The 21,885-nt window shown below is 30.6% G+C and overlaps 4 protein-coding genes across 11 annotated transcripts; 2 read left to right on the top strand and 2 right to left on the bottom strand.

Annotated features, from left to right (window-relative positions):
* The first annotated feature begins 1,562 nt into the window (after positions 1 to 1,562).
* On the top strand, positions 1,563 to 2,566 carry LOC145753080 (uncharacterized). The gene is made up of 3 exons (XM_082569469.1): positions 1,563 to 1,704; positions 1,853 to 1,941; positions 2,299 to 2,566. Exons 1-3 carry the CDS (start codon positions 1,634 to 1,636, stop codon positions 2,448 to 2,450), a joined length of 312 nt encoding a protein of 103 aa, XP_082425595.1. The 5' UTR covers positions 1,563 to 1,633; the 3' UTR covers positions 2,451 to 2,566.
* A 2,945-nt stretch (positions 2,567 to 5,511) lies between these two features.
* On the top strand, positions 5,512 to 6,870 carry LOC145753440 (equilibrative nucleobase transporter 1-like). The gene has a single exon (XM_082569851.1). The coding sequence runs from the start codon at positions 5,512 to 5,514 to the stop codon at positions 6,868 to 6,870; it is 1,359 nt and encodes a 452-aa protein (XP_082425977.1).
* A 398-nt stretch (positions 6,871 to 7,268) lies between these two features.
* On the bottom strand, positions 7,269 to 11,484 carry LOC145753439 (acid-sensing ion channel 1-like). The gene is made up of 9 exons (XM_082569850.1): positions 11,273 to 11,484; positions 10,838 to 11,005; positions 10,292 to 10,462; positions 9,252 to 9,379; positions 8,841 to 9,040; positions 8,334 to 8,541; positions 8,000 to 8,132; positions 7,749 to 7,880; positions 7,269 to 7,377 (listed from the first exon to the last, which is right to left on the bottom strand). Exons 1-9 carry the CDS (start codon positions 11,482 to 11,484, stop codon positions 7,269 to 7,271), a joined length of 1,461 nt encoding a protein of 486 aa, XP_082425976.1.
* Positions 11,485 to 12,083: 599 nt separating this feature from the next.
* On the bottom strand, positions 12,084 to 21,663 carry LOC145753939 (reticulon-2-like). 8 transcript variants are annotated; one of them, XM_082570479.1, is made up of 11 exons: positions 21,392 to 21,663; positions 20,722 to 20,838; positions 20,195 to 20,227; positions 19,006 to 19,068; positions 18,327 to 18,518; positions 15,082 to 15,321; positions 14,173 to 14,208; positions 13,347 to 13,554; positions 13,119 to 13,257; positions 12,781 to 12,850; positions 12,084 to 12,675 (listed from the first exon to the last, which is right to left on the bottom strand). In XM_082570479.1, the coding sequence occupies exons 1-11, from the start codon at positions 21,525 to 21,527 to the stop codon at positions 12,527 to 12,529; spliced, it is 1,383 nt and encodes a 460-aa protein (XP_082426605.1). In that variant the 5' UTR covers positions 21,528 to 21,663; the 3' UTR covers positions 12,084 to 12,526. The 8 variants fall into 8 exon arrangements, with proteins under 8 accessions (XP_082426605.1, XP_082426603.1, XP_082426606.1 ...); XM_082570477.1 differs by lacking the exon at positions 14,173 to 14,208 and having other exon boundaries at positions 14,965 to 15,321; XM_082570480.1 differs by lacking the exon at positions 14,173 to 14,208.
* Between the last annotated feature and the right edge of the window lie 222 nt (positions 21,664 to 21,885).

Genomic DNA, 21,885 nt, shown 5'->3' with positions numbered 1-21,885 from the left:
TGCAAGGTTTGCAACGTTTCATGTTTGTTAAAATTTAAAGTGCTATTTTGGAGACTTATGCAATTTTGTAAGTGATGTATATAGCACTTTAGTATAAAAATATCTTTAGAACCTCGAAAAAATGTCTGTGGTACTTACAAATTAAATTTTTTTAAATATTTGAAATAGTATACACCAAAAACCAGGTTACCATATTTTTGTGTGACGTAGTAAGTACGAAGTTGCGTAGGGAGTGTGTACAAACTAGTACTTTCTACGTCTTTACAAACAGGGCTCCCTTTTTTAAATTGGACAACTTAATAGCACAAACTTGATTTAATTTAATGTACAACTTATATTATTTTTATCTCACCAAAGGTAATATTTTTGGAAAAGTGTGTTATTCGTTATGTTTGAGCTATTAGCTAACGCGGAGCGCAAAGGTAAAAGTGTGACTTTGGTTTCAATATTTTTACTTTTTTAAGTGAAAATAACAGTCATTACATTGGGTTACGGACCAAAAGATTTTAGATTTAAGTCGCACTTATATCAACTTGTTAGCTTTAATACCGAGCAGTTACAAATAAAGCCCAAAAAAATTGTACTGCTACTGGCCAATTTTTTTATTATAATATAAAGACTTATGTTACAAGGAAGAAAAAATGACTGCGTGACTTGCATTTTTAAAAATATATTGTGTAGGATATTTTAACGTTTTCCAGACTGCGTAGGCCTACTTTCTTATCCAAATAAAATCACTTTTACTTTAGGAAACGTATTTCCTTCTCTAGCCCTATAAAAAAGATAAGTTTGGCTTGAAAATCACATCACAGTTCGAATAACTAAGATGTCAAAAAAAAGTTTGTAAAAATGGGCATGCAATTTCGATATTGTTGCAATTATTTTGCACATTTTTACGAATTAAAAGTGTCAGTGCTTATAGATAGGAAAAGTGTATATTTAGTTTTAAATGTGTTTAACTTTTGAACTTGTGCTGCGTTGGGTGCTTTTTGTCACAATTGCATTGGCATTACGTGTTATAATTAATTCGTTGTTTAAACGCATAGGCCAAAGCTGCGGTTACTGTTTTTTTGAGAAACGCTTTTGGTAACAAAAATATTTGGGCTTTAACTTCACGTCCTAAACGTAGAGTAACGACCCAGTCTCGAAATAACGACCCAGTGTCGAAAAAAAGCAGTTTAGGATATAATTGATTTTACCTGTCTAATGATTAAGCTGTTGATTAAGTGCTGGCTCAGCAGATTCTATACCGTTTATAGCGGGCACTACAGCATGGGAACAGTGGCATCGAACCCTCGACCTTTTGTTTTATCAGTTACGTTTTAACTGCAAATGTTAAGTGGTCGATATTACTGTTTAAATACAAAAAGCCTAATAGCAATAATTGACAAATTCTACTAGACCAACGCTTTACTAAACCTGCAAAATATCTTTAGAACCAAAAAAAGGCAATCTTTGCAATCTAATTATTACATAAGTTAACAAATTATTAAGTTTTAATTTTACTTTTTAATATTGTGAGCTAGTATAAAACAACTAACCAACTAAGTTAATATGTTTAAGTTAACTTTTTATGTTTAGGACTTTTAAACATTTCTATTGTAAGATTTAAACGAACACCTAGTTAATCAAAATGTTAAAATTTTCACTTCTATTCCTTCTTGTTGTCTGCATGTTTATATCAGGAGATGCATACTATTACGGGTAATTAAAATTTACTTTTGACATATTTTGTTGTAAATAACAAAGAAATAAAAAAAAATAATAATCAGCAAAAAATGGTTAAAAAATAACGTATTTATTTTATTAACTTATTGCATAAACATTAATATTGTAAAATTTTAATTTATAGGCATTCCCACTATCACCATCACCATCATCACCATCACCACATTCACCATTATCATCATTGCTATGGTGATGAAGAAGGCAGCAAACCAGGTAAGCAATTGAATTCTAAAGTAAATAAACGGCACAAGTCCGGATATCGATTTTCCAACGGTAGTGTGGTATATTGGTTATGACAACGGACTACGAGCCAAAAGACTTGGGGTTCAAGCCGCACCAGTGCCACACTTCTTGCCTTAGTTTTCGGCGTTTTTACGATTAGGTAAAAAAGTACGTCGCAACTGCATATACTTTTTAAATAAAAAAAACTATTAGCATGCAAAAAAAAACGTTAAGTTCTCGATTCAACTTTATACGGTTTGATGTTCAGTACCTAACCTAATCAGTTTGGTTTTAATAGACTATAGGACCTTTTTTATTGGCATATTTAGAAAATAACATTTTGTACAGAGATTGCCTCGGATATGAAAGCTTTAGAAAAAGCGGCCGAGGCTAAGATTGATGTTAGCGACGAAGCCTTAAACATCCAAGACCAACACGACAACGGAGAACTGTCAGCTCTCTTGAATCGAATTAGTAACTTGAAATCTGCGGACGAATAGATTGATCAAAAAAGAAATAAATTTAAAAAAATATGTAAACCTATATAATAAAGATATATGTGCCGCTTATAAATATACAAATAAAGTTATACATAGAAGAATAATTATAACTTTTGTGGTGTAATTTATTTTTAAATAAATTGTTAGGTTTTGTATTAAAATGTCAGAAATGTATGAGCTTATAAGAAAGTATAAATAATTACGTGATTAGGGTTACCTACACACTCTTAATTAAATGACGTAGGTGAAGCTAGTCGGCTAGAAAATTAAATCCAGTTTTTAACAACTAAGGAACGTTACCACTGATCGTTTTAGTTTTCGGTTAGGCCAATTGTACTGTTTGTTAAATTGTGAAATAATCAGACGTTACCACTGATCGTTTTAGTAAATTGTGAAATAATCAGACGTTACCACTGATCGTTTTAGTTTTCGGTTAGGCCAATTGTACTGTTTGTTAAATTGTGAAATAATCAGAGTCCTACAATAGACAAGACAACAGAAAATTTAAAATTCAAAGTTTTTGTGCACTATAAAAAAGTAACATTTTGTTATATTACTATAGGCTAACACATTTTTAAAATAAATTTTAACACGCATTTTGGCAAATTAGTTTTAAAATAATTTTTTTAAAAACTATCTGTTTCTGTGAATCGCAATTAATAAAGTTTTAAATAGAGCTTGTAGTTGATTGGTTGGCTCGTTATCTATGAAGGAATATATGAACTTTAGTTCATTAAACATAAATGGAGCTGGCTAAAAAATTTAGCTTTATTTTATCAACGAAACGTATAAGTTTGTGCATCCAACAATAAGGTTAACTTGAGAATTGCTCATAAAACGTGTACAAGCTGTTTTCTGCCGCACCAGCAAGAAAACCTTTGACATGACAGTTAAACACTTTACTATCGTGTTTTTTGTATATAACTTTATCCTCGGTGTGGAAAGGTCAAATGCGCGACCCATACATAGAGTAACAACTGATACCCCGACCCAATCTCGAGTTACATGTGGCAGTTTGGGATATTATAGATTTTAATTGTCCGGTAATTATGCTGCATCATCATAAGTGCTGGCTCAGCAGAAGTTAACACCGTTTATAGCGCCTTACTCAAGGGCGCTACAGCATTAGAGCAGTGGGGATTGAACCCACAACCTTATACGATGTAGCAACTGTTCTTACCACTACACCACGATGCTTTTACATTTCTTTTCCATTTAATTTAATCTTATATGACGCTACAGTATTTAAAACATTAAAAACATAGTTTACGTTTTTTATCTGTTAAACCCTAGCAAACAACTTTTCTTTATCCAAAAAAACTAGTAACCCAGTTTTGCTTGAACAAATCAAAGTTCTCAAAAAAATGTTGCTTGTTCTTTTTAGTTTCCGCTGTGGGCTATTCTCAAAAGGGGTACCTATAAACTATACAGGATCGAATGGATCGAATGGATATCAAATGGATATCGAATGAATCGAATGGATCGAATGAATCAAATGTATCGAATGGATCAAATGGATAGAATGGAACAAAAATAATGCATAAATTAAACCCTAACCCCGACCCTCACCCATTCAGAATAAGCATAATGCATGTAATCCATTCGGTCCATTCGATTCGTTTTGTCCATTCGATCCATTTGGTTTATTCGAAAACCATTTGCGTTAGAGTACATTCTATTTATTCGATCCATTCGATCCATTTGATCCATTCGATCCATTCGATCCTGTATAGTTTATAGGTACCGCTCAAAAAGCTTGTTATTCTAACTTTAAATAGTGTTAAACAAAAATCGACAAGTTTTAGTCGCTTGTGTAAGTAAAGCAAGTTGTATAGTTGGGTATATATTGTAAAGCGTATAAGAATCACAAGCACAAGAAATAGTTATCGTTGTTTAATCGTTAGTTATGTCATAATTTAAAGTGTGCCCAAAAATTCTCAATGTAGTTCGTTAAACTGTAAATAAGCAATAAAAATAAAAGTTATTATGGTTCGAAATCTTAGATTTCGAAACATATTGTTATTGTCATTATATTTATTATTATTGTTTTTATTCTTATTTGACGAATTTTGAAAGACGATAACTTTTGTTCTTTAAAAGTAAAAGTTTTAAATTTTTAATATGTTTGTTATTATCAAAACGAATCGCAAACAAAAATGTGTAAAATTTTTTTTTTAATTGTTTTGTTATTATTATATTTTAATACTCGTTTAATTACTAAAAAATTAAGATCGGTATTTTGCTTTTAAATTTAGTTTACTTTTCTATTACAATATCAATGAATGCGTGTTCGTTTGTTAAAATTAGGTTTAAATATAAAAAAGTTCATATTTAAATTTATAATTTAATTAATAAACCTACTAAATAAATTATATTTATAAAAAAGAATCAAACGATTTCGAACCATATTTTATTTATCAAATAAATCTAGTTTGGGTCTGTTATGCGCATGATTTTGGGAATTAAACGTTTTGTCTAAAAAAAGTGGCTACAGTGCTATTAGTAGGTACATTTAGGCATTATAAAACAACAAAAATGTTGTTAAAAGTAAGATGCTAAAAATGTAAATCGTAACAGTTATGTCAAGATTGCTAACGTGCCATAAAATGTTGATGCTGCACAAATTAAAAAAGTTGGACAACGTGCAAAAAAAACAGTTGTTTTATGTGAAACACTACTTAAGATTTATTTCAAGTTCGAGCTATATTATGACAATTGTGTTCGACCAACAGAATTTTTAAAAATTTAGAATTCCCAATGTACTTTGAATATTAAAACTATAAATAAATTTTCCCAACAAAAGTTGTAACTAAACAACTGTTGTTTTGTTGTAACTAATCGTCTTGTCACAAAAATTGTTACAACTTCCTTGTTTATACCGTTCCATATGCTGTTGGTATACATATATATATAAAATGGATAGATTTTTACTTACTATTAATTTTAAATCACTTAGATTAACCGATGATCGCAAGCAATTTTTTAGACTATAGTTAGTTATATGATTCTGTAATACTAAGTAACTTAAATTTGGATATTTAGACAAATAGGATTTCATATAATGCCGGTTCAATTCACGTTAACAGTAGTAACGGGACTGCTTGAAAATTTGCTTTTTAGCGGAATCTTGTTCGGCTGGCCATCGCTGGAATACGTTCTAGTGAAAGAAAAATACTTTAGCGAACATTGTAATTTAAATAAAACTGAAGAAGGCGAGACATGTATTAGTCAAGCGGCTTCATTAAACTTGGTTTACTACATTGGTATACTTGCCATGACATTTCTATGCCTACCAATGGGATATGTTTTGGATTCATTTGGAACCTGGAAAGCCAGAACACTAGGCTCTGCCTTACTAACAATTGGTGCCATTTTACTGGTTACTTCGACAGCGGTTGTATCATGGATTATATATCCCGGGATGTTTATTTTTGTAAGTGGTAGTGTTGCCTTGTTTGTAAGTAACCTCCAGGCAGCAAATTGCTTTCCCCGAGTTCGTGCTGGGATTATTAATCTACTGGACGGGATGTTATCGTCGTCAGCTTGCGTTTGTCTGATTATTAAAATAGCTTACCAAGCTGGTTACAAGTTTCAAAATATTCTACTGCTTTTTCTAGCATTAACTATTTTGCCGTGGCTTCGAACTTACACACTCATGCCACGACAATTTATTCCATATCCTTTAAAAGACCCAGGTTTAAAATATGGAATATTTGAATGGTCATCGACAAAAAAGAACGCCGAAGAAGCAATCCCCATAACCGAGGTCTCTGAAACTGATATAAACAAGAACAAAGAAAAACGCCATTCAAGTTTTAAAAACATTTTATTTTGGACTAATGCTTATCAATTTGCCTCTTATGCCCTACGAAATATATTTTTTGATGGTAGCATGGACAACTGGTTGCATAATCTTATTACCAGTGAAACTAAAATAAGTAACTTAATTAACTTATATGGTATATTGATATTTTTTGCCTGTTTTATATCCGTTCTTAACGGTTGTCTAGTTGATTGCTTTACTAACTTTTACAAAGGAAGAAAGGCGCTTTATTTTGGCCTACTTGCATCTGCAATTGTTAACAGTTTATTTATGGTTTTGCTGTCTGTTGGTGTGGTTGTCGGACAACCGGTAGCTTCGTTTGTGTTTTCTCTATTTTGCCAAGGTATTGTTTATGGCAGTGGGACCATTTTTATCGCGTATGTTTTTCCGATGGAAGACTTTGGTAAGATATACGGCGGCTCAATGCTGGTGGCTGGAATTTTTATGCTGCTTGAATTCGCTTTGTTTAAACTCTCCTTACTTTATGACCCGAGTTTTTTAACTGCAAATTATTTTATGTTGGCACTTTCAATTTCTACTTTGATTCACCCGATGGTATGGGCTAAATATGGCTTAAAATATGAAGTAAAAACATAATTTTTAAACTTATTGCGTTTTAAGTTTTACCATTTGGCGATGCCAGTTTTATTTAACAATTGTTGTTACATTTAGATATGTGTTATATGCGTTATAGATTAATGACAAACAAAAAGTTAATTTTATTCATAAGACCCTATATTAAATGAAAGAAAAAAAACTATACAACAAAAGGCAGTTCTTAATTTAAAACTTAAAAAAGCTCATAAAGGTATCTTAACAACATATAATAAAGCCTTCGTTATTACTGCATGGGTCTATTAAAGAAGATAAAAAAAAATTGATAATTTAGGCGGGTATAACAGAAATAGTAGCAAAACTAAAATTTGTACATATGGTGGTTCAGTGTTAAGTCTACGTACAGAAAACATGTACAGAAAAGCTGTACGGAAAGTAGATCAGGAATAAGGTTTAACATCCGTTGTCGGCTTAGAGGGTTTGCAAGTACAACTGTAAAACCAGCACATTGAGAATATAAAATCCATAAATTCGACGATGGTCGCAAAGCTAAAATTAAAGTTAAAATAATAGTTTTTTATTTTTTTTGTATATATCTTTATTCTCAATGTGAGAAGGTCGAATGCGCGACCTATAGAGTAACATCAGTTATTCCGACCCAGTCTCGAGTTGCCTGTGGCAGTTTGGGATATTATATAGATTATATTTGCCCAATAATTATGGTGCTGATTAAGTGCTGGATTAGCAGGATATCATACTGTTTATAGCGCCTTACTCAAAGGCGCTACAGCATTAGAGCAGTGGGGTTTGAACTCACGACCTCATGTGTGGTGTAGCAATAAAAAAAACAAAAATAATGTGCGATTGTTATTTATCAATAGGAATAAATCAACTGCGAAAATAACAAATGAAATAACTACCTGCAACCTAAAAATAGCCCAGCAGCGCCACCAATATCACAAATCAATTTTTCAATGTTATAGACAGCCTCCTGTGCTACTTTCGTGCTTTCAAGGTTTCTGTAGTAAACCTGTACTTCAGATCCACGCCCCCTATACCAAAAGTAAAATTTGTTATCGTTAGTGAATTCGAGAATTTAAATACAAAGTGCAACTAAATTTAGAAACAACGCAATAATTGTTATAAATATATAAAATAGTGTTAAAATTACGCAATATCAACGCCAAATCGCGAAGTTACGCTTTGAGCGTAGTTTGAAGAAGGGGCTGTATTCGAAACTCGAATGCTGTAAGTAGTCAGTTCACAATCTTGCACACAATCACATTTTGATGCATCAAATAATTCTGTTTCAAAACAAAGACTTGAAAACTTTCGTTATGTTAAATGTAATTATAGCAAAACCAAGTCTTTCAGACAAAGTTATGCCTTTAACAATGGTTTAAACGTTAAAAAAATGGACTGACATCCCAAGCTGAAGCGTCTAGATGCCCTTTTTTATATATATATAATTACTATGTTAAAAATGTTATAAAAAAGTAACATACGATCGTCATATCCATAAACGAGATAATTATCACAATCGTATATTTCCCGAAAGTTACAAAAATCGTCGTCCATTCCTGGCATGTAAGGATACCTGCAACCACATACTTCTATCGTATGCTTGGTTTCGCATTCCAGCAGACAGTTCGCGTAAGTGTATTTGTCAAAAAAGTCCAAAATTTTGGTGCCACATTTTCCGTATGGCGGTTCCTGTAAAACGAATTTTTGTCACAACACTAAAACAATTTTACCTCATATACATTTGACCGAAAAGAACATGTTCAATAACGCCATTTTACCGACAAGAAAACATCAATTATTAACTCCCTTCTATTAAATTTCCTTTGGAAAATATCCCTTATTTAAAAGATGTTAATTTTCAAAATTTAGTATTCGGAAAAATGAATACTTAATCAAACGATAAATATTTATAAACTACTCAGACAAAAAAACATTTTAAAAATCATTTAAAAAAATAAATAAATAAAACGAAAGATAAACTTTTGTACTAGCAAACTGGTTTCTTTTTTGTCGATCATAACACTCGCAGATAACCCAGGCAGTATTCCGGTTCCGGAATTTTTCATGGTGAATATTTTGGTACCCGGTGCGTGCACCGCAATACTGTAACCGGAGTACCTGAAATTAGGTCCGTACGTCCATTCATCTGGTTCTTCAAACAATCCTATTCGAAAACCACCTGAGCGGCCTATGTAAGTAGCACATAATTTTAACGTTGTGTTATATTAGTTTGCCTTTTCTTTTGGAATTTTTATATTGTCACCTAAACAGTTTAAAAAGTTAAATATACCGCATGTCAAAAAAAAAACGATTAGTACAAAATGGCGATATCAAAACAATTACATTTTTAGAAAACGACTTTTTTTTTTTTTTTTTTTTTATGTAAAAGTTGTAAATACCTCCTACAGTTTGATACCACAGGCTTTTGTTGCCTACTAGGGTTGGGTCAAAAATTGTGCATGCTCCGATATCAGTAATCACTTTGCTGAAAAGAGTTTGGTTACATGATTTTCCTCGATAAGTGCAACTGCAACAAATTAAGAAAAAAAATTATGGATTATGTCCCCAAACAAAATTTAAATATGTGATTAGTGTTTTACACTTTTTTAAATGTGTATTTATCCTATACCTTAGCCAAGTCTATAATCATTGTATAAAGTATAATAATTTTAAAAAATTACTACCTATATTGGTCCTAATATTTTTACGGTTCCAACAAAAATGAAAATAATTTATTATTTTTACTTGTACTGTAACAATATGTTTTTACTATATTATAATGAGTCACCCCAAAAATTAGTACAAACAACAGATGTGTTTACGCTTATTTAAGATCACGTATAAATTATTGATAACCTGTTAAAAACCACATTGCTAGTTAAAACATCGTTATCACGCGATAAAAATACCCAAACAAAATATTTTTTTTGATTAAACAAGTATTTAATAACTCTCTAAGCACTCTAAGCATTTTTTAATTTATGCAAACAGTGGATCTTTTTAATAGTTCGTAACATTATATTAAAACGGTCATGAAAATTAAGCCCTTAAAGAAACCCCGTTTTAAAAAGTGCTGAGTTACTGTATCCGCCCATATTACCTAAAACTAATTAAACGAATGAACATTTTTCAAAAATTTAGGTTAACTTTATTTTAAATTTTAAGGGCTTTTTTAGAAAAGCTACGTAAGAAAAGATTGTTAGAAAGTAAATTATTATTAGTAAAATAGCGTTTTCGAAAATATGATATGTTTTTTTCAGTAACACGACAGTAATCTATTAATGTTGTGCTTTTTAAAGCGATTATACTTGCTAACTAATTCAATGTAGCTTCTATAAAATAGCCCTTGTGAAAAAGTTAATCCAAATTTTTGAAAATGTTCATTGTTTAAATGGTCTATTAAAAAAAAGTTTAAAACTCATAGTTTAAACGCACTTACAGCGAGGAATCTTCAAGATCATATGAAGCGTCTATACTGAATTCTCTTACGTCCAAATCGTCAAACTCTGATATGTTAAACACATCAGAAGAACCGAAATAGGCAACTGAGGGGTATTCAGAGTAAACTTTCTCAAGAAGAAGGTTTTGTTCATCTGTAATTTTGCTTCTTCTAAAAAAATATATTTCATAGCGTTACAATAAAAAGAGTTAAGTAAGGTTCAAAATATATAAACCTGGTTAGTCAATTCGACCTTATTACAACTTAACGACTGAACTCTTCGACAACTGAGCGGAGAACATACACCAACCTATTAACACTTTCCTTTTTTTTAATTTATTAATCTTAACCTATGTTAAATTTTAATTTTTTTAAATTTGATATTGGTCTAAGTTGTCTTGGGTTATAGTCCAAAATTAAATTGTTCATATTACCTAAAGTTTACTCCATCGACCGTTTTTGATATTGATTAAGTCAAAGTTTACCCAAACACTTTTATTATTTTAAAAGCAATATGGCTGTAAAAAAAAGAAGCTGTTTACATACCGGTAAGCATTAAATGGACAGATTGTAATGGCAGGAAATTCCAATCTCTTTTCGAACTCTGTAGTAGTTTTAAATGCAGTTGGGTAGTTCAAAAATGAGTTAAGGCTCTGGTAAATAATATATGCACAGTACGACATACCACCGATAACGACGCTAAGCCAAACCAATCTAAAAAAATTAGGTAATATTTGGGAAAGGAACCTTGCTTGCATCGCTTAGTTGGCTTTAGTTTTTTAATGCAGAAATGCTGACTTTTTTTGAATCATAGTAATCTTTAATTGTCTTTGACCATTATTATGTATTAAACAGGCGATATTGCTTTAATATATAGCAAAAATTCGGGCATCCTTGCTTCATGCCTTTTAATTGGACGTTCAGTATGCTCTAACCTTATACTGCATCCTTGCTGCATGGTTTTATTTAATATTTCATTACCTTCTTATTAAGTTGATGTCTCGCATGAAAATGTATCGAATCCCATGCATTGATACACTGTCCGTGAATGACAAAGCCTTTAAGGAGAGAGCAAGGTTAGCGGTTTCATCATCGGCATCTAACCCCATATTGGCTTCCATTGCTTTAGTAACTTGTGATTTTTTATCAGGTTTCCAACAATCCCTAGAGGGTGGCCTGGGTTTCTCTTCCATTGTAGTCATTTAAACGTAAAATTTTATGCTTGTTATTCTGATCTAAATTGTTTTTTTTTTCTAAAAAATAAAAACTACTGTTAGCGTTTAGTGCAGATTTGAATGTGCGCTCCTAAAAACTCTGGTTGTGAATGAAACCTGAAGCACGTCTTGTGTTATAAAGGATTTTTTAAAGGGGATTATGGTAAATGTAGCTGTGTTTGACTAACCTATGCAACTGTTACCAAGATAAAATATTTGAAGACCACAATTAAGTATTTCGTTGTATTGTGCCAATTTAGACATATTATCTCTATTTACTTGTCGTCTGAAAAAAGTAAAAACCCTTTGTTAAGTTAAAAATGACTTTAGAATTATGAGTCAAGCAAAATTATTTGTATAAATATAGAATGAAGAATATTAAATATTAATAAACGCAACAATAATTTAGATGCTCGTTTGGAACAAAGACTGCTTTTTTCGATTAGAATTCGTTTTTTTAAACACTCGCTTCTTATTATTATAATATCCAAGATCTTTTCCAACGACCAAGATTTAAAAAAAACATTGATTTTCTGTTGGTTATTTTACATCCTCGTCTGCAGTTTTATATACCAAGGTGTATTGCTTTTTTTAATTAACAGAAACTACAAACCAATTTTCAATTTCCACCATTTTTTCACGTAACTATCATACGAGGGCAAGCGATACAAACACAAAAAACAACAAGTATTAATATATATAAGATGCAAGAGTGATAAAATATTAGTTTCGAAAGATTTTTTTTTAATATTTTACAAGCAACTATTGACAACTAATATAACAAAACATAATCCGCGTGAAAGTGCTGCGTAAATATATTTTTTTCATGCAAGTTTATTTATTATCCAGTTAAGTAGCCTTAATTTTAAATGAATATAACTCAACGTAAAAATATAAATCACTAGTTGTTGAAACTGAAATTAGTTCAAATTACTAAAAAAAATGATTTTGTTTATTTCTAAAAGTTGTGGATTTTTGAAAACGTTGGAGATTGTTGTTTAACGGTTTTACCAATTGCCATTTACTCGCTTTTCGGTTTTGCGCCAGGAATTTTCGAGCGAATTAAAGTGCTGATCTCACATGCTTTATTCTTAACGATCTCGTAGTGTTTGTCGATGGGCCCCTGGTATTTTTCGTAGAGTGGAGGCAAGGCAAAGGCGAATACAACACCTTTAAAGAAAAACAATTATTTTTTATCAAAAAATATTTCTTTTAAAAAACATTTTTAATTGTAAAATTAGTCAAATAAATTGACCTTTTACACTTTCTACTTACCAATAGTTAAAAGAGTAAGTCCATTAAAGCAACATCCAATATAGGTAGCAAGCCATAACAATGTTCCAAACTATATTAAACATAATTTTTTTTTGATTAGAACACAATTTTTATAACTACATGAAGTTAGGATTGTATTCTCTGCTATTATTGTAATGTTGTGTAAAAAAATATGGCTGATAAGCACTTATTTTTGCTGATCATAATTCCTAATTCCTACAACATAACATGGTTGTGATTACAGTCATTTTTTGTTGCCAACTTTTTAACAGGCCTACTTTTTACAACCTTGGAGGTACAAAAGTTATCTTCAAAAAATAGTCTTAATTTTACATTACCTTCAGCGAGGCAACTGTGTTTTTGACCAAAACAAGATCTCTAGTGCACACTAGTGTACAGTTAATATGGGAAACAATGGAGTCAACATACTTTTGAACTTGTTCATTCGATAATGTAACATCTGTGTCAAGAAGAGCCCTGTAAAAAAATAGAAAATAAATTTAGAAAAAGGTTAGCAGTAAATTGCATAGCCAGTTAAGGAATATACAAAAAAATTGAGTTTTTACTGAAATGGATTGGGTTGTTGTGTTCCATTAACAGTTTGCATTACAAGTTTTGCAACTCGAAATGTAATTGTTACAGTTAAAAGCGACAATCCCAAGTAAGAGACCACAGAGATAATACTGAAACATCGTAGAGAGACCAGAACAAGTAAAGTTAAACCAAACACAACAGCAGAGACTTTAATATCGCGCCAGTATAAAAGATCCACAACTAAATAAGAAAGATAATTTAACCTTTTTGATATTAATTGGATAAATAACAACAAATGTAGAATCAAATAGGATTTAAAATTTTTCATTTTTGAAATCATAATATTAAAAAAAAATACAGCCAGCAGCTAACTTACTACATTCCATCCAAACAGTATAAGCTTGTAGAAAAAAATAATTTAGTTATCTAAACTATTTTTACCCACACCCATCCATTAATATTTTAAATTAATTTATTATTAAATCCCACTCCAAAAAAAGGTTTTAGCTACACCAACATGCCAAGCTCTCAAGCGATAACAATTAACATTACTTTACAATGTAAAAAATTATTATATGTATTTAGCCTTAATGAAAATCAATACATCTTTAGAATCAAAATATAAAAACATATTAAATATATTATAAGCTTGTTTTTAAATTAAAATCAATGGTTCTTTAAAACTAATTTAAAATGAAACTAATTTAATAACTTTCTGATATCTTAAACATGATTTACCTTACTAAGATGCTTATATAAATACATGACTGATGATGCTTATTTTATAACTAAATGATCTAATGAAATAATGAGAACTAGTTATACTAATAATATTGCTAAAACATGATCACACTATACCTGGATCTTGGCTGTCTTTGTCCTCATAACTTGCATCTGTTTAAATTAATAAAAGTTACAATTTATATTTTAAGTTAGTTTCTTTAACTGAAAATTTCAAATATAAAGTACACAAAATGACCATGTGACATGAAAAGCCTGCTAAGCACTGTATGCAACTAGCACAACACTATAAAAAACGGCTAAACTTTCTGTTATTTAGGTTAATATAGAAAATAAAAAAAAAAGAAAACATATTTTGCGAAATCATAAACTCTACATAAAAAAACATGAGTTGATAAAATAAATAAAAAATACAAAATTAGTTTTATTAAACTACTAAAAATCAACTGGCTAAATTTAAACTTCTAATTTTGTCAAACAAGCAAGAACGTGATTAAGTATAACAACAAAAAAATAATTTGAGGGCTTCCGAATTTATTTCATTGCTAAGAACTTAAAATTTAAAATAAATTTTGAATTTTCGGTAGGCTACCCAAAACAAATTTTATTTTTTAATGTATCATACTGATGTGATTTCATACATGTGAAAACAGAACCCCCAATTAATTCCATAAATAAATCTTTGCCAGAAAAAATTAAAACTCTTAAAAAAGGTTGTATTAAGAGAAATTGACAACATCATGGTTTCTAATCTCAGATTTTAAACCGTAAGATATAAATTTAGATTACATTAATATCTTGAAAGCACAACTGCCTTTTAACCAGATTGATAGCAAACAATACTATAACATAAGCTGGTACAACTCTTTTAAAAAAAGGTTTGCAAAGCAATGAAAACATGCACTATACCTCCACCCTGTGGCCATTTGAAAAATGAAGCAATGTTGCACAGCTTAAGGATGGACAGAGCAGGATGTTCAGCACGTGATGATGATTGTTCAACTTCCTCAACATGATTAAACTCACCAGTTGGATTTTCTTCTTGCTTTACTTCTGTTTTAGCAGCCTCCACTTCTTTTGGTGTATCAGCAGGCTTTTGTTCCACGAGAATCTCTTCTTTAACGAGTGGATAATTGTCTTCTTGTAAAATAGGTGCGTCGTCATCCAAAACAATTGGAAAGTCATCTGCTGGAGGAGTCAAAATTTGAGAAGTTTCAGCCTCGGAGATATCCATGGGAGCTTGGGGGAAGACAGAGTCAGAATTTTCTAGAAATTTTACTATTTTTCAAGAACAGAAATTTAGGTTATTAAAGCACAAAATAAAGTGCAAAGAAAACTAACGAAGTGGCTGTTCAGAGTTAAACATGGTAAAAATATTTAATGTTCACTCACAGGAGAAAGTAGTCAATATGTTTGTTGATCACAAAAGCACAAAAAGGGTGAAAAATCGAGATAAAAATTTTCATACTTTTAACCTAAATTAAGTAATAATTCCTGCCCCCAACCAGACCAAACCAAATTAAACATGCAGTAGTGAACTTTAAACTATAATATTTAAATAACCCAACTTCAAATACCACCAATTTACACACACAACTACTTCTCTAGTATACCTTCCCTTTCTTGATTTATTTTGTCTTCCTTATTGTATTGATTCGCCATATTCAATTTAAACAATTTAAAATTAAAACCAGTTAACTAAACAAATTAGAAAAATGCTATAAAGAAAAAATAATGTTGTTTAAAAAATATGCCGAAGTACAAAAATAAAATATGGCCTATACAAATACATCACAATGCTAGTTTCACAACATAATAATTTTTACCAACTTTTAATACCAGTATACTAACTTTAAAACTCATTTAAACCAAAACAAGCACTTACAGTATTGGACACTTAAGCATCTGTTTTTAATCTACATATCAATACATTTACGTCAGATAAACCTATTGAAATTGTCAACTAACAGACCCTAGCATACACAATTAAAATCCATGCTAACATTTAAAGCAAAAGCATTACTTAATAGAACAACATACCTTTATTTATTTTTATGACATTAGATTTGATAAACATTTTGCTTATTACAACCATTTCTATTTAAAACGACAGGCCCTACCCAGGACCTTATCTAGAATGTACACTTTAACCAAAAAGCATATATGCTAAGCTAAAGTAATAAACTAAGTACAGCTTAAAACACAATTTACAGCATGTGAACACCTTAATACGCTTTAGCACTTGCCATTCACGAAATGACCAGCTGGCTTATCCACGTCTACACAGTGCGTAAGGCATGTGCGCCTTATTTAAACGAGAGCTAATTGCTGCAGTGACGAAGGCACGCGGCAAAACACACACGCGCACAATTACGTTTCTAATTATCAAAATATTGTATTGAGATTTGTAATATATTAAAAACATAATGGTCTTTATATAAGTATGGCGTTAAACAATTCTTAAACATTAATAAGATTGCAAGAAACCAAATGGCGGCGTTAAATAAGGTTATGTCCATTTGAACGATGGTAAAACTTATTTGTAAGTAGTACAAATAGTATGCTTAAACATACATACGACCGCGTGGCAATTTCAATTGGTTTGGTCGCAGTTTTTAACTTGACACAAATTTCGTTTTGGTTTACCTCAGTAATATTGTGGGTCACTGTTGTTGTTGTTGTTGTTAAATCAATTTTAGGCGTACACAAAAATAAAAAGATAAACAAACCCCTTACACCAACCTAAATGTATTTGTTTATTATAAATAAAATTAACTTCTGGTCCCACATTATTTAGGTTAGATAATCACTTCCGGTAAAAGTTTATTGAATGTTTTTTTGGTTGGTGGATTTATAAACAGAAATAAAAAATATATAATAGGCCACGTTTAACAAAAATGTATTACAGCTATCCCACATGATTACGTTTATAATTATAACATAAATATTTGTAATTTATTTCGCAACGCGCTGTAAAAACGACGATCACAAGTCACATGATCGAAAATTAAAAACACAATCAAACACCAAACCAAACCCATTCAATCGGAACCTTTTTTAGATATTGCGCAACGCAAACTCAAGTGCAAAGACCGATGTGACGTCATAATAGCACTGTAGGTTCGACGGATATTATAATAGAAAAAAAACAGTTAGTTAAACTGCATTTATCACAATAAACAACAGGTTGCTGATTTTAAAGCAGTAACTCGAAAGGTTAAATTACAACCAAATTAAATTAATTAAACACACTGCTCTGCTCTTACTTGAACTTCCCTTATTATTAATAACTTCAAATAACCAGGATTATTGGGGTCCCTAGATACTCTAACGACGCAGTCAGACAAATTAAATTGCAAATATCGCTACGATATATAACAGTTAGGTATAAATTATAAAAACAACACAAATTATCTATTGATTTTATTGATTTTTTACAATTGGGCGGTGTTTTAATTGTTATTTTTCCACTGCGACAGCTTTTATAAACACGCCAAGTATTAAAACTATACCAAACGCTATGTTTTTTTTTAATCTTATAAACTAGGCTTATATAAAATTCGTATAAAATTGTTTTAAACTAAACTTATAGCACTAAAAAGCAATCTAAAACTTTTTTTAAACCTTATTATTACACTACTGCTTACACACTTCCAGCCAAATATTGTATTATTAGTAGATACCAATATTAACATACCCTGCAAACCGGTATTTAAAACTATAGCAAAACCGAATGATAGAGTGATGTTAACCCACGTTTAAATAGACTATATAACAGGAAGTAACCAACGCACAGACAAAAACGCGTAATTTTTTAACATCGGCGTCGAGTACTGATGGTAAAAGGAAGCACCCAAAATATATTTTGTCCATTGGTAGTCAATGATCAAATTAGAAGATTACAATATGAAGTTTAAACAACGTGTTTTAGTTTGAAAGATTTTAGGTCTACAATAAAATTCAGATTAATACAACTTGAAAATACTTTTTTACAACAACTCCAATGTGTTATGACACATTTGCAATTTTACCACATTATTTAGCACAAACAAAAACAACCATTTAAAAATATGACGTAGCAGAAATAGCTTTGCCTTGACACACATCTATATACACTGACTGACCCTGACAATTGCTATACAACATAGTTAAAACGTATGTGAATCGAATACAGATGCTTTCAATTAATAAACACAAATAAACGTGCAATAAGTCCTCTCACGTGATCGGCAAACCAAGTACAACAAAAACGCGGGAAAATCAAAATGAACCTGTTTTATCCGACACTTCGATATCTTTATCATCGCTTAAGTTAAGAGATGGTGAGTTAACATGAATTTCGGCTGTAGGCGCGGATTCCATAGTAAGCTCCATTTTATCATCGGGATAGTCAACATCTAATTTTGTTCGAGGAACGTCATCATCGGCAACTTTTGAATTAAAGTCGTTCGAAGCAAAGGGAGCTACAGTCATAAGCAAGGAAAATAGAAAAGAGTTTTAATGTATGCAACGTATAAATTAGCAAAACGACTAACGTAATATGACATTATACCCTTTGAAAACAAAATGTGACAAAGCACAAACAGACAAACACCCGTGAAATAAAATGTTATAGCTATATCATACATTTAACAGCCCATAAAGACAGCCTGTGAGCAAATAATATGCACAGTCAATAAGTAGTGTCTTGTTTATTTTCTATACTTATAAATCCACATTTGTTATGCTTTTAACTTTGCTAGTTTGTAGGCTATTTGTCAATCATACGCCGATGGATAAAAAACACAAAATGTGCTTGAAATATAAAGCTCACTGCATGCAACAACACGTGTGAATGGTAAAATTTACGTCACGCGTTGATCAAATCTTATTACTTGAGTTAACTTGTCCACAACGTTACAATAGTGCAGCGCAAACTAAACAACAAAACAGCATGATGACAAAATTTACCAGTTTCGGTTGGTAGCTGATCGTAATAATCCTGCAACGTCTTTTGTGTTGAAAATTCGTTACCTGCACAAAAATAACTCAAGACTAATTTACTATTAGAGAAACGTGCTGGGTGATTTTGACCATATTTTGGCTGTTAAGACCGTTATATTTTAAGTTGCAAAAAAGAATAAGCCATGTGAAAACTGAATAGCTTAAACTACTTTATGTAGTTTTATATGTTTTCTCTTACCAAAATCAAAATAGGTTGCCATTGTGCTACTTTTAACCTAAAAGTTTCTAGATTTTTCTTTATAAATACCAATTTTGCCAACCTAATACTATTACCAAAAATATTCTTTTTAAATATACACACAGTTCTAATGATTTTTTTTTAATATAATAGATTTTTAAATAAACAGCTTTTGTATTTTAATCTAATTACACAAAAAACACTTAACTGCCTAAGCTTGGTCAGTTTTACCCAGTCAGTTTTAAGATCTTTACATAAAAAACGTATTTGATTGTTCGAACACTGAAAAAATTACGTAATTTCTCATTAATATTTTAAAGTCTGAAAAAAAAGATCAATAGAGATAAGGAAAGGATGAAGCATGAGTTTTCTTCAGTTACAGACAGCTGTTTTGTATAAAGTTGTTGCCACTATTTAAAAAAACAGCTTGTTGCAAATTAGGAATACTGGCTTAAATAGTTATAAAGCACATTCAAATAAGTAAAAACTACCCTATTAACAAAATACACCAAACAAATTTGATTTCTGTTTAATTGCCAAAGTGCTGTTAATTCAATAACAGTAGAAATGGTTTTGTAGATGTTGTAAATTAAGTCCAAGAAAATTGCATAAGAATGTGTGTTTATTTAATACCAACAAATAAAAAAAAAAAGTAAACACAACTTTCCTTTGCTGCTTCCATTTAAAAATCAAACTAATTATTTCTATACTAAACCTTTTTTCTAATTTTAATTTCTCTTTATTCTGGCTAGAAACTAATATTTTATGTTCTACTACATTTTCTTCTAAAAATGTTCTAATATACAATATATATATATATATAAGTAATTCTAATTTTTTAAATTCTTATAAATATAAAATGCTACGTATTTTTGCTGGTTTTTACTTGAATTAAATAATAAATACAGAAAAATACTTTAAAACATCCATAAACATAAAAAAATCAAGTTCACTTACCTCGGGGATCAAGACAGTCAAGCATTGCACTATCTGCAATTAAATGTTAACATAAAAGTCAAGCAAAATCAGGGGTAGTCCAAACAAAAATGGTTTTAATGCTAGAAACTAATCCCAATGCAACACAAAATTTAAATAAACTTTGCCTTTAAAAAAATAAATTTGTAAGTGGCAAAAAAGAGCAACAGGTAATCATCCCTTCTTAATGTCTTATGTTATTGTGGCAGATTAAAAGAAAGTATTTACTTTGAGTAGACTTATTTTATTATTACAGTTGGCTACAGCATTATTACTTTTAATTAATGATAGGCTAACTATAAGAAGTAACGGATATTTGTCAACTGATCGTTAATCAAATACGGTATTACATTTTATAGACCAATCATTGTTAGTTCACCATATTTATTATAATACTTATTATTTAGCACCAAGAAATTAAAAATAAAAAGTAAATAAAATATTCAAAACAAAGAAAGATGTTGTGTTTAAGCATTGAGTAAACTAAATATTTAAATTAAAATCCATACCACTTCCAACAGATATTTGGCTTGGCTCAGAATCTATTAATTGGACAGATGGGACTTCAACAAGTGGTTTTTCTTCAACAGATTTTTTCTCCTCCGGTTCTTCCAAAACATCTTCAACTTATACATTATTTTTAATTTGAATATTATTTGGTAATAGTTTGGCTGCCATTACATTAAAACTTAATTGACCCTAACCGAATGTTTGCAGCTGCTGATTTTAAATAACATACCTTATATAAAGAGTATATATGGTAAAAAAAATTAAGGTAAGATTATTATTCCTTTATCTTATAAAAAAACAAAAAATGTTGCAAACCAAAAACTGTTTTGGGAACTCTTATTCACAATAATTAACATATTAGTATAGATATATACATACTTGACCTATCTTTCATAATTATAATTTTTCTACTATTAAAAAACAAGCAGACAAAAAAGGCCTTATAATTCCTTATTTTATTTTACAGTTTTAAACTGTTACCAAATTCATAAAAAAGCGAGTTTTGTAATAACATTGGGTTCCAGAACAATAACATTGGGTTCCAGAAAAATATCAACTTCATGATAATATAATATAAACCCTATTTTATCTGTATATAAACTAATAAAATAACAAACCAGCCAAAAAATAAAATTTGGTATTATTTATTTAAAATAGTAATAAACAAACCTTTAACGAATCCTTCGCTCCCCTCACTCCCCGTACTTCCATCTCGCACCTTCTCCTCATTTTGAGCAGCCTCACCTTCTGAAATCGCATCACTGGCCCCCTCAAACTGCATGGTAGGACTTGTTTCGTAATCCATTTTATATATTAACAATTGAACAACTTTGACGATGTAACTGACGTCAAAAACTCACGCAACAAAAAGACCAACAAAATAACAACGTTTAAATTTTTTAACTCACAAACTTATGCAAACAACCAACAACTGAACAAAGAAATCTAAAAATTAAATAGCCAGAATTGTCTGATGGTCTAGTAATTTACTTGCTTGGATTTATATAAAAAAAATAAATGATTTAGTTAAAAAAAACCTATGTCATCTGGCACCCTCCAACTGCCTAAAAACACAAATAAACACCACCAACTTTTTGCCGTCAAAAGTTTAGTTGCGAAATTAGCGGCGAGAGTCTTTGAAACCATTTCGTAATCGTGACGTC

The sequence above is a fragment of the Corella eumyota genome, chromosome 5 (assembly GCF_963082875.1).
Source record: "Corella eumyota chromosome 5, kaCorEumy4.1, whole genome shotgun sequence".
NCBI lineage: Eukaryota > Metazoa > Chordata > Ascidiacea > Phlebobranchia > Corellidae > Corella > Corella eumyota.
Note: the sequence above shows the minus strand (reverse complement) of the source record. Positions and strands in the feature narration are given on the sequence as shown.